Source organism: Cyanistes caeruleus, chromosome 2 (genome assembly GCF_971803275.1).
Source record: "Cyanistes caeruleus chromosome 2, bCyaCae1.hap1.1, whole genome shotgun sequence".
In the NCBI taxonomy this organism is placed as follows: domain Eukaryota; kingdom Metazoa; phylum Chordata; class Aves; order Passeriformes; family Paridae; genus Cyanistes; species Cyanistes caeruleus.
The window spans coordinates 53,492,429-53,507,736 of record NC_141702.1 but is presented as its reverse complement, the minus strand read 5'-3'; the positions used below and the strand labels follow the sequence as shown (position 1 = coordinate 53,507,736).

Here is a 15,308-nt window from a genome sequence, read left to right as displayed (position 1 = left end):
AAATAGCTTTTTATAAGTATTTTGGGTTTGTGTGTCGAAGTTTTGTGGCTGGGAGCTTACAGGGGTGGCTTCTGTGAAGAACTGCCAGAAGCTTCCCCTGTGTCTGAGAGAGCCAGTGCCAGTCTCCAAGAAAGACCCTGGCTGAACCTTCCAGAGACAGTGGTAGTGCCTCTGGGATAACAGATTTAAGGAGAAAAATTTTCTGTATGACAAAAGGTTTTTTAAGATTTGATATTCTTTTTCATTACACTACTAGGATTTGATTGGTAATAAATTGAGTGTGGTTTGCCCATGATGGTAATTGGTGAGTGACCCAAAGGTCTTTGAAAATATTTTTCTCTCCCCTGAGGAGGAGATTAATAGAACAGCTTTGGTGGGCACATGGTGTCCAGCCACAGTCAATCCCCTACAATAGATGATGTATAAATCTTGACTATATGATCTTATTAATTCTTCATTAAATTTTGGTTAATTTGGGGGATTTTATGATTAATTTTGAGATTAAATTTAGGTTAATCTTGATGACCTTGTTATTAAGCAGAGCTTTAATTTATTTTCTGAGAGTTCAGTGTGGGATATTAATCTTTCTTTTTATAATGAACATTTAAGATTTTTTATCTTTCATAAATTTAAATGGACATGTAGGCAGGAAATTTTTTGAGGCTAGTATGATTTATCACTTATCTTTTAGAAGGACGTTGAAGGGGAGTGTGTGAGTTCTCGGTCTGTTTAAGCTGAAGTTGATAACCTAGTGAAGCTTATGAGAAAAGATAATGGATACAGGTAATTGTTGTTTTGCCTGGTTTCTGTGAAATTTAAATGTTTCCCCAATACTTCACAAGCAACTGAACAAATTTGATTGATCCAAAATATAATTAGTAGTTTGACAAAATAATCACAGACACCTAAAATTCTGTCTTCTTAGTCTTCTATTCCAACTGTTGGTGGGGTGTTTGTTTTTGATGGTCTTTCTGTTCGTCTTTGATTGTTGAGGGTGACCTGATGGCTGCTGCCACCACTCTGGTGTGGCAGTTCATGGCTGTGGTTGATGCTGTCCCATCCAGCTCTTCTGGGCTGTGGCCTGATGGCGAGTGTTGTTTGAAAGGAGGAGATGCTACTGACTGCCTTGCATCCCAGTCCTTCCACCCTCATCAGGTTGCTGAGGTCAAACCAGTCTGGTGTATTACTCTTGATCACTGCTGCTGTTGACATTTTTTCCAGAAGCATGATCATAGAAATCTAAGATAAATGTGGATTTACATATTACAAGATCCAAAAGCATTTGAAAGTCAGAATGTCAACATGTCTGTGCTTCCAGCCCAGAGATTGGGCAGAGGTGTAAAAATCACTGTGGCAGGATGTGTGCATCAGTAGGTAGGGACAAATTCCAGTGGTGGGGTAGTTTTGAAGAAAAAATTAAGTTATATTTCAGTGGTAGCTAAAGGAATGTGGTGGTGATAAGTAATTGGACAGTGGTTGATAGTGAAGTACTGTTTTATTGAGTTTTGGGGGAAATTACAAATGGCTTAGTAGAAGATTCCTGACTTGTTATTTGTAGGGTATTAGCAGACTGTTGTCAAAATGTTAGGCAACAAATATAAATGGGTACTTGAGTTCAGCTGCTGAACTTCATTGGAAGGTAGTGAATGTTCATCAAGCTGATCCACTGCCTTCCCTGGGCAATGATGTTACATTACTGTGGACAGTGGCCCAGCAGCTGAATTAGGGTTCTAATAAGTCCTGACCCATGGTGTACTTTTCTCAGATGTGGTTTTACATTTGAGTGGTTTAAGATTTGATTTAAAATGTAGATGGTTTTGAACAAATGGCAGGGAAAAAATACATCACTGCAGGTTTCACCCACCCACCACCTCTTCTCCTTGTGTTTTCCACACAGCATGTTGCACTAGGTTTGTCTCTTACTGCCTGGAGTTATCGAAATAACATACAGGCAATTGACTGTTACAAGAGAGAGGGAGAGGTCTGAATTTGATCATGGTTTAAGTCTTCTTAAGGAGTAGTCTGCAGGGGGTTTGAAATGCTTGGCCTGTCTTGTGTTGTACTAGATAAAACGCTATAGCATTGGTTGCTTACTTGCCTTGAAAAGTCTTGGTATGTTGGTAGGAGGTAAGGCAGCGGTGTGCTCCATGAGAGGAAGCCATTGGTTCAAGCAGTTGTTACAGGGTTGATTTTGTAGTGGTTTGATAATCTGCCCTGATAAACTTTGCTCATGTGCATATGATAAATGCACACTTGCTTGTTCTGTGGGTGCAGCCACGGTGTGCACACGAGGAGGTTGGGATTACTTGCTGTGTATTAACAGGTGTGTTGTTATTCCTAATCAGAACTCTGATAAATAAAATTAATAGTGGGTACAAAGACAAGCAATTAAGGACATTTATCTTCCAAATGAGTCTAAAAGATTCATTGGTAGTTTAAATTTATATACTGAGGGCACTTAAACCATTAAAAAGGGTAATGGGTGCCCTGCAGGCATGTGCTTCAAAGCCATATGTCATTTTGGTGCTGGGATAGCAGACTGATAATTTCCCTTTAAGGGAAACTTCTATTCATTTATCAGTAGAATGTTGAAGGAAATGCACATTTTTTTTTTTGCTGTAGAGTGATCATAGAAGTGTAAAGTAAGTTAAATCAAAATACAAGATTTATGTTCTAAGTCTTTTTGGTGTTATCATAATAGATGTTCATTAGAAAAGTCTCTCACTGGTAATGGAGGGCACTGTAATTGGGACATTGAAAAGTATAAATATTTCTCTGACACACATATATTTCTCTTGTGCCTTGCAGTCTTTAACACTGATACTGATGTAGTAACCAACTTATTACAGGGAATAAAACGTTGAGGTGTTTTTGTTGCTTCTGTTGATGCTCTGCTTATGTTGTCACAGGGTGATGCTTGAGCAAGTGTTGTTAATACAGAGATGCATATGAAGTTTTAAGGGTTTCCAGTACAAGAATTAAGCACAAATTTTTCTTCAGTGTAGAATTTTCTTCCTGTCCTGGTGTTGTCCTTGCCAGCTGGAACATTGGTTAACAGGTAATTCTGGGAGTGCCTGGGTACAAATCTGGCAATGGGTTTTGGTGATGTAGGATTATCTAAAATTTAGTTTTGTCATTCATTCAAAATGACAAATACTTTTGCAGATTTGTAGGAACTATTTGAGTTATCCCTAACTGAAGATGCAACATCATCTCTTGGTATGGGACACAGTGTAGATTTGCTTATGGAATTTAGTAAAAAGAACTTTCTCTTCCTAGATATGAACTCTGTGCAAACTCTCTGCCTGGTATGTGATACTTGAAAATGTTGTTTTGGGTGGGTTGACAACATTTTCCTTCTCTGTTTGGTGACATACATGCACAGTCTTTCTTTCCTTTTCCTCTGGCCTTTCTGAGTTCCACACCATGTATGTCTTGTACAGAGGGCAGGAATGAGCACAGGCTGTAGCTCTTGATGGTCCTCAAACTCCTCTTTTCCACCTCCAGCCCCTTCACCTCCTGAGTGCAGTGTGAGCCGGTGAGACCCCGGCAAGCCGGGCAGGGTGGTGGCTGTGTGTGCTGTGGTGGTGACTCATCATAGGGCAACACTGGAATCTATTGTAATAAGGGGTTTTTGTTTATTCCCACAGTACTTGTCCCATATTTTGTATTTAAAAAGACAGACAACAAAGTCAATACTAACACCCCGTTATTCTAAAAGTGTCTTAGCAAAAGGAACTTTGGTTGTTATAAGCATTGTTATTTGGATTGATGTGCCAGAATTAATGAGGACAGGGAGAAGAGGATGCAAGAAATATCTCCCCTGACTTTCAAAAACTGTCTGTAGTCTAATTCTGTGGTTCTTATATAACTTTTCTGGATTAAAAAATACCACCTAAATAATGATGAATGCACTGTGTTTTCTCTTTCGCTCTCTCTTGCTTTTGCCTTTTGTTTTTGAGTAGGAGGAGCAAACTCTAGGGCTGTGTGCCATGCATAGAGATAACAGCTGCTGTAAAATTGTATGCGTGACATCTGTATTTTCTTGCCTTTATGCTCTTCTTTTTCTTTGACCAGGCTCTTTTGATTCCTTTGTTTCTTCCTTCTCAAACCTTGATCTTTTTCTGTGATTGTCTGCTTTCTTCTCTCTTTTCCCAGCCTACTTAATGGCCTTGAGTTAAGAATGGAATAAAAAACTTACTGAATGAGACAGGGAAGACATTATTGTGCTACATGGGAATCATCTTTTCTTCTTTTTTCTTTTTCTTTTTTTTTTTTTTTTTTTCCTTCTCCTATTATTTACATTTCTTCCATTCTTCTTTCTCTCTGTCACTTCTCACTTTTGTTGTAAGATTTTCATATCTGTTGTTTGTGTGACCCTGAAGAAATGCCTTGCTATGTTTATGCTAGACTGATTTAGTAAATCAAGATTATCCAATTCATTCTGCAGAAATTATTTAATTTCTAAGTAATTTTAATTATTTTTTCTGACTATTCTAGGCCCAGTATTTATCCTTGTTGTCAGTGTTTGGACTGCTCATACTTTCAGTGCATCAGAGCTTTTGATTTTCATCTTTGGTCTTTGAGCTTGGTCTATTATTTTCAGTTTCCCGTGTGGTTTAGACAGCATGTTGCTTTTTGTCACACAGACTCTGAGAAAGGTTTCACTTGAATCAGTGACTTCAGGCTATGATTTCCTCTGACAGAAGGTGCTCTTGGAAATTGGTTGTGTGCAGTAGTGATGTTTTCACCAAAGAGAGGGAAACACTGATGGGTGTGCTGTTTGCAGGTTTTAGCTTTGTAAATGCAAACCTGTGAGCTGTGGTACAAAGCTGCTGTGTGGGTGCTGCAGTTGTGGTGGGCCCCAGAGAAACACCTCTGCTTGACTCTTGGAAGATATCTGCTTTTAAATAAACTAATACCAAGTTTCTTGTTTAGGAGGATGCACCTTCGATGATGGTCCTGGGCCCTGTGACTACCACCAAGACCTGTACGACGATTTTGACTGGGTCCACGTCAGCGCTCAAGAGCCTCACTATTTGCCACCTGAAATGCCCCAAGGTGAGAAACCTCACAGATGCTGAAGGATAAGTTTGTTTATAAACTCAAACCCTCACTGAATGTGGCCCCAAGGCTATGGTCTGAGATCCTCACTTTAACCTTGATAATGGAAGTAATAAAAAGGAACGAAAATAGTAAATATGATAATCTTGGTAACTGAGAAGCTTTCTTAGACCAAATACCCCTTTAAAGCTGGGGTGAGGCATAGGGAAGGGAGGAAGGAAACTATAATTTCCTCTTTATTCCATGTAGAATTCCCGATGACTTGAAGTCAAATTATGTGTTTTATATGACAGCCAATGTATCAATTCAATTATTCAGGTAGGCACTAGAAGAAATGGTGAGAAAAGCGATATATGGAAAAACCCCATACACTGATTCTTTCTTTCCCCTCTCCCCCCAGCCTCCTATCATCTGGAGGTAATCAGAAAAGCTTTGATTTATGGAAATATTGCTGTTGTTAATTACTATTTAGGACAGGTAATGAATAACTGAAGAGGCACAGCCTATATGACCTTGCCTGCTCACCTTTGATGAACAGCTTAATCGGCGCTTCCCAGACAGCATGATATGCTGAGAGAATGAAAGCATTTGAAATTCAGCTACATTTTCCAATTAATAATACATTAAGTAATTAATCATGCAGAGGAGGAAAAAAGGTCATGGCTATTTTATTTGTATCTAAAAGGTTTTGCGAAGTGAGGTATGTGAGCTATGTGTGGAGAAGGAGTGGGAAATGTTGCCACACAGAAGTAACCTCACCTCTGCACTATTCCTTACCTTCCTTTTTGTATACTGTTGTGAATTGATGGTGGTTGATCTAAATAATTTTACTTCTTAACTGCTACCTAGGTGCATTCTCCCTGCTTTGGAGTCACTGATATGAGAAGGTGTTATCATGCCTGATACTTACAAAATAGGTTAATTAAGCAAGACCCACACTTTATTTAATGGACTTCTTGGTGCTTCAGTTTTGCACGAGGAAGAATAAATTTAAAGCCTGAAACCTCAACATTTGATGGTCTTCTATTAAAAAAGATCCCCTAGTAAGGCCAAAATTAGTTATTATTCAGTTTACATTTTTCAGAATGTATGTTTTTTATAATGGTTGGAGGTACCTTAATTGTGATGGAAATACCATTTTGGGAAAAATTTGGTATTCTCAGACTTTTGGCACACCTTGTTTAGGAAGAAGAGCAATTTGAGCAATTGTATTTTAAATTAATCTAAATGACAGGATAGTTTCTTGCTTATCCCAAATAACATACCTATCATCCTTAGGCAATTTTCAGAGTTAAATGACACTGCGGTCTCTGGCATGTATTTTCTGTTCAGTTCTGCTATAGACTCATTTTTCTGAGTGTAGCACATGGATTCTTTCAGAGGAAGTGCTTTTTTTTTTTTTTTTTGCATCTTATGCAAAATTGTGGCTGCTCAATAAAATCTATCAGAAAAAAGGAATTTTTCAGAGATAGTCCAAAGGAGATACAGAAGAAGATCTGGTTATTTTTGTTTTCTTCCCTTGGTTAGAATGCTAGACTTCCTGCATCAAGTTTGATATTTGCTGACTGAGATGTGGACTAAAACTCAGCCTCAAATCTGTTCTGATCTGGTGAGCTTCTGCTTAAGAAGTTCAGAGCCTTAAGATTTTGAAGATGCATGCCATACCTAAATATTCAAGTTCATTTGTGTTTGAAATAGCATGATTTTAAATTAAGTCTAAAAAGGTAACATAGTTCTAGAATGAGTGCCAAATTCTTCTGGTGGACCTGCAGGAAATGGAACAGTAAGAGGTTCAGGCAAAAGCAGAAGGGGAGTAATCGTGTGCAGTGATCTGCTGTGCAGTGTTTTAACGTTGGTGACTGTGATTACTGTTGAAACTGTAGGTATGAAAGCATTCTACTGCTCATGAAGAAGCCACCCAAGCAGAGTAAGATGTGGTAATGAAAGTATAGATCAAATTAAACTGCTGCAGTTTTCACTTTGAAAAATGCTGTGTTGTAGAAGAAGCTAGGAATCTCTTGGGGACCACTTTTTCCTGTTCTGTCAGTGACAGCAGAGGAGGGAAGGAGTACCCAGGAAAACTACGCAGCAAAGAAACTGAAGTCCTAGAGTAAAGGCTGTTCTTTGCATCTCTTCTCAGATAATAATCCTTCAGCTAGGCCCAACCTCCAACTGACACCTCCTCTACATGGACACATTTTTGTAGTGTTTGGAGCTCTTGTCTTTTACATCCCATTGGAAAACAATTAACTGGTTGCTCCAGTCTCGGGAGCAGCACTGTTTTCCATTGTGATAACAAGATAATACCCTTACAGTCAGTATTCAGCTTTCAGGGCTCTAACTTCACTACATTCACAGAGAGTCATTGCAGTTATAGAGGATTATACTCAATTTTCAAATGATGATTTTCAGCCTTCAGTACCTTCAGAAAAATTTATTAAACAAAATTCCCAAACAACAAAACTCCCCAAAATAAAGAGTGCAAGAGCAAATAGGACATATAAAAAGGAAGTAAAAGGGAAAAAACAGACAATTGCTAATGTTATAGCAAGTGCTAAATTGACAAGTGCCAGTGTTTTACTTTTGAATCAAGAGAGGTGGTAGTTTAAATCAACGCTGTGCTTTGGAGAGTGATGATGAATCATGGGAAATTTCAGACCTAATGGCATGTGCTTCACAGTGCTATGAAAATATTAAAACTTCTCCTAATGGAAAACATTATACCAGTGTAGCAATAATAAATGCTATTGGTAAAGCAAGTGTAATTACCTCTGAGTAATTAATGCAACTTCAGATTTATTCATTTTTTTTTAAACTGACCTACATTGTATTTCTTAAGCTGTGAGCAGAGGCAAAAGCCACTTATCTTCTGTTGTGGGAAAAATATATGCAGTACATAATGATTAATTTCAAAATAAAGTGAACACCTAAAGCAGGTGTTTGAGTACAACTTTAAACACCAACTTGTAAATTGTCCGAACTTCAGCTCACAGTTCTTTGGTTTACTTTTTACAAATCTTTGGTTTACTTTTTTTAAGACCTGGGAAAACATCTGATTTCCAATATTAGCTTTCTGAGAGCACATGAAATCAACTGTGCTAAATCAAACTAAAGATCTGCTGATTTTGAATGTAGCCATTATCCGTTGCCTAGGCAAGAAGTTGTGACAAAAAAGTGCTGATCCCTGCCCTGACTGCTCTGCTACTTTCCAGCTGTTTGGCATTTAGGAATGTTCTCAACTAGAAACAGTCTTTATTAGTAATATTCTCAAGGAGTCTATGGTTTTGCTCTGTCAGTCTTGTCTTGCTGTGTGGGCTCCTTGAAGACTTCTAGTATCTGCTGTGGGCTGAAACAGAGTGCCAGGTTTTGTTATGGAGAAATGCAGCTCTTCTTCCTTTCTTGGACTTGCACATGATTTGTCTTTTAAACATGTTGGTCTTATGTATAGGAAATGTGCAAAGCTGAGTGCTAATGGTCTCCTCACACCCATTCAGTTTTATTTAAATACCTCTTAAATGAAATACAGACTTTTCTCTGGATCACCATTCTAGGTCAAACACTCCAAGACTACTGAAATGTTCCATATGTGGAAATGGTTCTGCAACTGTGCATTTGCATTTTATGGGAGGCAGGGATGGTAAACAGGTGTTGTATTTTTGTAGAGATGGTGACAAAAAAATAAAGTCCAAGTATTTTACCTCATGGTCTTGATCCGTGTAAGGAAAGACATCTTCTAGATGTTCAAGCAAACCCTTTAGGGCATGTATTATGTTTTCATGTGTGTTATTTTTATACATCATGCTATACAAGATAGAAATTGGAGAATGCTCTTAAGCTGAAATCCAATTTTGTCTATGGATATTTTCCAGTTATTTTAGGGAATTATTCATTGTGTGTGGATAACTTAATTTTGCAGAAGACAGAGTAAATAATAGTGCTTTCTTATACCACTGGAGATGTGCAAAAGGGGATTTTATCTGTATTAATAATACATTTACTGATGGCTTTACCCCTAGATAGAGAAGATAGTTTATTTACCCTGTTTGCTTTGCCTGTTAAAAGCAACACTACTCTGAGGCTATGCAAGGTCAGGGCATGAGAGCTTGTAATGGGCTGTGTGATGGGAGCCACTTAATGAAGGGCTTTTTTAATATAAGGGCTATTACCCTCCTGGTTACAAATGCATTTTGAAGTATGTCTAAATTATAGTGAACAATACGGATGTGCTGAGATGGACATCTTATTTCTGATCTCTCAGATGGATAATGTGCCTGGATTGGATGTGTGCTAATTTTTTTAAATTGATTTTATAGAAATCTGAGAAAACTAAATTAACAGCAGTGGGGGAAGTCTTAGTTGCACTTGTTATCTAGCATGACTAAAGAAAAACAGGATAAATCTTTAAAAATGTTCCTTAGTATTATAGAGTTTTGCAAGTACAAACTTTATTTGTTACAATGAAGAGTATTGCAGAAATAATTTTTTCACTTTACAGAAATTATATATATAACCTTTCATGCTGCCCCATTGAAGAATAAAGCTAAACTCACTACTCTGAAAGAAAGGAAAAGAAACAAAACAATCCTGAAAAGTAAAACATTAACATATTCTGGTTTAGGGTGATATTCTGGCAGAAGCCTACAGAGCTGTTTCAGAATGGAGAAGGTATATGGTGAAAGATAGTGGAGATGGGAGGAAATGTGTTGACAAAAAATTTTAGGCTGTGCTTTCATGGTAATTTCTTTTTTATGGTTTATAGGTAGAATGTCTGACTGCTCATTACCACATCCTGTCATACCCAGAGGCATTCTCATGTTTCTGCCTTCTCGTAGTTGTTTTGATATGCATGTGGTTGTGTACTTGTGTGGATTGGAAATAAAAAAAGAAAGTATGCAGCGTGGGTCAGTTTGTTAACCCAGTTAGTTCATTGTGCATCTGTAAAAAGCTTTGCTGTGCTCGTGCAGCTGATGAGGACCACGTTAGCTGGTGACTTGAGTGGGTACAGGGCTTGTGTAAACCTCTAGGGTGCCTGAAAAGAATATGAAAATTATATCCTTCGATTTGAGTGAAACTTGAATGTTCCTGTACAAATAGTGTTGAATATTTGTTGTGATCTGAAAGGTCAGTTGTGGTCTATTTAAGTTCTGCCTTGTACAGAAAGGAAATAACTTTTGTGTCACCTGCATGACCCAAAATGAATTTCAGCACAGGACCAATGCAAGTGTTTATGAAATGTATAACTGAGAGAAGGGAGACAAAAGGTCATGAAATTTGTGTTTTAATATAGATTTCATATGGATGTAGCTCAGGAAAGAAAGCTGTAATGTAAATGTCATATAGATGAAACTTCTGGCCTTTTACTTCACTTAAACCTGAATTTTTCTCCTGTAAAAATGAATCCGACAACCCATGAATAAATTTAAATTATGTGGATGTGTAAGGGTATAGTGAGATGAAAGCTAACTGTGAAGCAATGTCTAGTGAAAAAAAGTGTATTTCTTGAGGCATGGAAAGAATTGAGAGCTCAGCAGCAGAACTCTCACCATGTCCTGGGTTACTGAGCTCTTCCACAGTCATGCTGCTCCACACTGGATGTGGCAGCTTGCTGTTTTGTGCTACAGAAGGGTGAAGTTCAAACAGGGTCTCTTTCTGGATCTCTTTTTTTTAATAGACAGACTAACAAAGTTTACTAGTCCACTGAGCAGCTGAGAACTGAATTTTCAATATTTTGCTGCTCTATGATTTGCATTGTTTGTGTAAAGTCAGAGAAACTGTGAGCAAGGGAATTTGTTGAGTAGTTCATAGATTGGCAAATGCAATCCAGGAATGTAGTGGTTTTAAAATTTGATAATTGAAAGCTTATCTGGGTCATTACATTATGAAATAAATTGCTAAATCTTGGGTCTGTGTTTGGGGCTGCTAAGAAATTCCAATTGTCTTTCTCACTTTTACATTTCTTTATGTGATAGGATAGATATGTTTTATTGAAGGTGTCTTTATTATTTTTCCTCAGATGCTTAAGTCTTCATATTCTCCTTCACCCCAAAAGTTGACTGATATTTATTTCCTTTTTAATTTGTCAATGCACTGTGGAGCTGAATTAATTTGAAGTACTTCCTTGATCAGGAAAAAACATATTTTCCTGCCTTCCTTGTTCAGCAAGCTTTGTGCTTGTTTTTTTTGTTTATATTATTTGTTAGTAGCATCTTTAACAGAAAGAAACCTACCTTGTTAGTCCAGTGCAATTAATGTCTGTCTAAAGAACATGTGTAAACATCCTGATCCTATTTTGCTCATTCAGTACAGAGCACTTTCAATCTATTGACCAAATCCAAGGATTCCTGGTTGGTCTTAATACACTTGGTATAAAGTGAGCAGTGGAGGGGCACAGGGAGGGATTTATAGATATTGTACAATGAATGTATCAGTTTTTGTAATGCTTTTGTACATTTAGGTAAGCCATTTTTTCATCAAGAAATTCAGGAATGAGTTTAGTAAAAGTAAAGTTTTTGTAGAAATAGTAATAAGTTTGACATATGAATAACAAATGTGTTGGATTTTCATTCAGTGACACAGATTTCTTGCTAAATTTACACAAAATCATTTCACCTTCAAGGCCAGCTGCTATACCTGCTTTATACCTTCTTATCTACACTGATTTGGTTGGTTTTACTTTTCCTTTTTCTCTTCTATATTATTTTGTTCAGCCTTACCCTTCCATCCAGTGTATAAAATGTAGCCTTTTGAGAAACTGCTCCTTCATTTCCCTTGGTTTTTTTTGTTTGTTTTTTTTTTAGCTAGTTCAATATTTGAAGTATATTAAGATGTTGTTCTGAATCTGGACTACTAAATTAAAACAAGGGGAGAAATCTTTTTGGTACAGAGTTTCAAAGTAGTAGGTCAATTTTGGACAAATCCGCCTTTGCTGTCCTAGTACCATCAAAGCATTTTTCCTGCTTGTGACAGCCTTCTCTTGAGTGGTGCAGCTTTCTAACTTCTGGTATCTGTATCTCAAGGAGTCCAAATGGCATTGGTTGGCACTGTGAGCAGGGAGAAATGACCAGTTCTGGTCAAGTCTTGCCACTCTTGGTCAAAACCCTGGGCTGTAAGTGGAAGTTTCATTGCTTGTATAAAGTCAACTGCTGCTTCGGGAATTGTGAATGACAGTAAGAGGCATTACCTGGAACTGCTATTTTGGTAGCATTGTTAAGGAGAACAAAAAGCAAAATGGTGCTGTGCTGTCCTTTCAAAATTGAAGGGAAAACAGGGCTGAATAGCTCCTTGGTAGCCTGGAAGGTGTTACAGATTATTTGAGGCATTTAGAGGCATTCAGAGTGTGCAAAGCTAAAAGTCCAAAGCACAGCAAGGAGCAATACTTATTTGGTTTCTCACAGCTTACCTGCATGGAGAGGAGCAAGCTAGCCCTGCTTTTGAGTATTGTGTCTGCCTGTTGTGCCATTGTCCTACCATAATTTTCACTCTCAGCTTGCTTGTGTGTGTGTATATATGTATTAATATTTTTCTCCTGAAGATAGCAGTTGCCTCACCTTCAAATATTCTGGGCTGTTTTGAGTGCAGCAGAAGGTCAGACACAAGTTAAAGTAGTGCTGCTTCTCACATGGCTTCATTTGGCTCAGGGCATTGGCAGGGTTTGTGTGCCTCTGCTTGCAGAGGAAGGCATAGGGCCAGCACATCTGGTAATCTTGAACCCTCTGTTTGGCACCCTTTGCCTGGACCCTCTCATAGAAAAGAAAAAAGTAGACAACTAGTTGATGTGACATTATTTCGTGTTTGCATGGCTGCTTCAGTTTGCTGTAAGTGTAGGTGGCATTTTTCCCTGTCTATGTCTGCTCCTCTTCTTTAGCTTTAGCATTTCTGTAGGTTGCCCTGACTGGAAAGGTTGCTGTAGGTTGCTCTGCTTTCCACTCCCACTCACCTGTGTGCAATTTCTAGCAGTAATATAACCACATCTTGACATGTAGGAGATGGAGGGGAAGCCAGATCAGAAATAGGGAAAAAAAGTAAAATAATTTTACTATTTGGAAGAGGATAAGTAAAAACATCACATAGGAGTTATTTGGGGAGAAGAGTGAAGGGAAAAATACTGTGATGTATGAAAAAGATTGGTGTTCAGACAAGATGGAAAAACCTGTAATAGAATGAGTAATGTACAGTGGTTGCTAATGCAGATTATTACTTCTGAAGCAGTAAACTTCAGAAAGAAATGCCAGGTATTTCTATGGCTGTGGTAATCTATTCCTATGATGCTGTGGTAACCCTTTGTGTCCTTTGTAACCCTTCCCTGGGCTATCTTCTGACTTTGGGTCACAGCAGATGCGAAGCCCCTTCATGGAAGGGAAGCAGTGAGATCTTCGAATTCACTGCAGAGTAAGAGCATTCCCAATTTACCACAGGCTCTGTTATGCAGCTGTAAACTAATATCTGGATTACCTACAAATCTATAACCTGAGTAATGGCAACCCCAACAACAGAAGAAGCAACGCCTAGAAAAACTAACAAAAACCTTTAATTAAGATGAGATAAAATTCAGTAAGCCAAACAATAGCAAAAAAACCAAAGGGAAGTAATGCTTTCTTTAACATTTTCCTTGTACAGTGCCTGAAATTTTCCTGTCTGCTTAAATATTGATTTCTGAGCTCCAACCTTTTTACTGCTCAGCATGTAATTTATGTTCCCTTGTGCTTTTGCTGCAGTCCATGCTGATGCAGCAGTCATTAATGTTTGTTAATAGTGACTTCAATGGTGGTATTAATGAAATTATTATTTTATAGAACAGATTTTGGATTAACTGAGAAGGTTCAAACTTCTCTTAGGTTGCGGTGAGCAAAAGAAACAATTGCTATCAGAAAACTGCAAAATATTTAATTTGCACCTTTCTATCATTACTTACTGTAGATACTTGTTAAATTTATTTTTTCAACTTAGTAAGGTTTGCTTCATCTCTTTTTCCTTTTTATTTTTCCTTCCTTTTTTATTTTATTTTCTGTCACTCTCTCCCACACCGGAACCTCTCTGCTGGGATTATTTTTTTCCCTTTCCCACCTTGCTGCATAGAAACACTTTGAAAAGGCAAACCTGTCTTACATAAATTCTCATTTCTGAGCATGTAGGCTGTGAAGAGGCAATTGCTGAGGTGATGCTTATTAGGGAAGGAGCAGGTGTGTGTCAGGTACAGGAACAGACTCTGTGTTGCTTTGCTCTGCCTTGTATGTGATGTTTGTGTTTGTTTCTGTATCTTGTTTAATCATTAGCATGTGTAATCTTGCTTCCACACACACAGCAACATTCAAAGATGTCTTTTTATTTTTTGTCTCATCCCCTCCTGGGATTGAAAGAGTAACCATATTTAAATATTTTTTAGAGTAAATTTTAGAATATTCCTAAGAAATTAAATCCATTAAGGACATGACCCAATAGAAGAATGTGACTTAGAAAATGCAATACATTACTTCATTCTGAAACATGTTACTTCTGTCCAATGGGGAGTGGACTTTTATCAGCTTTAAACTGTAAATTAGCAAGCAGGAAAACTTGAATTAGATCATGTATTTTTAATTTGTTTGGTGTTTTACATACTGTCTATCTCACAGAGGAAAAAAAAAGTGTATTTTCCCCATCCCCTCTAGGCTCTCCATCACCTCAGCAGACTTGGAAAAACACCTGTCTTCTATCAGAACCTTACTTCTGTCCAGACCCTTCTAGTCTAGGCAGCTATAATTAATTAATGCTCTGACCTAATAAAAGCTCAAGGGTGCAATATTTTATTTTTTTTGGTAGTGATTTTGCTTCTTATTTCTTGAAGAAAAGAAGAATTTGATTATTATTTGTTTCAGAGGAAATAACTTTTAAAACTCCCAGTCTGTTTTGCATTAAAATCACAGTTTCAGAAAAGAAAAAAAAGAACATAAATGTGAAACTTAGAGGCACACTTACAATGTACAGTGCTGGACTATTCTATGTTCTCCAGTTAACCTGGTGTTCCTGAGGTGGAAGAGATGACCCAGCTCTCCACCTGTTGCAGAGTTAGCAAAACTCCCAAACTTCTTTGTGTTCTGTCTTTTTAAAGAGCAGTTCTGAGGATTTGGCAGCTATTTACTCTGTTTGGGATCAAACTATTTTTAGCTTCAAAAACCTAGCCTTGTATAAACATGAACCAGACATACTATAATCTTTTAGAGAAAGTCAACAAACAGTATGAACGAAGCATCTTCCTTGTGCATTTG

The 15,308-nt window shown here is 37.7% G+C and overlaps 1 protein-coding gene across 12 annotated transcripts in view; it reads left to right on the top strand.

The window, feature by feature from the left end:
• The window catches only part of PTPRK (protein tyrosine phosphatase receptor type K), a 382,447-nt gene that overhangs the window by 79,589 nt on the left and 287,550 nt on the right, over positions 1 to 15,308 (top strand). For all 12 annotated transcript variants that reach the window (XM_086877038.1, XM_086877024.1, XM_086877026.1 and 9 more), the window contains exon 2: positions 4,939 to 5,061. In XM_086877038.1, coding sequence (XP_086733164.1) covers positions 4,939 to 5,061 — 123 coding nt within the window. The remainder of the gene's footprint in view (positions 1 to 4,938; positions 5,062 to 15,308) is intronic.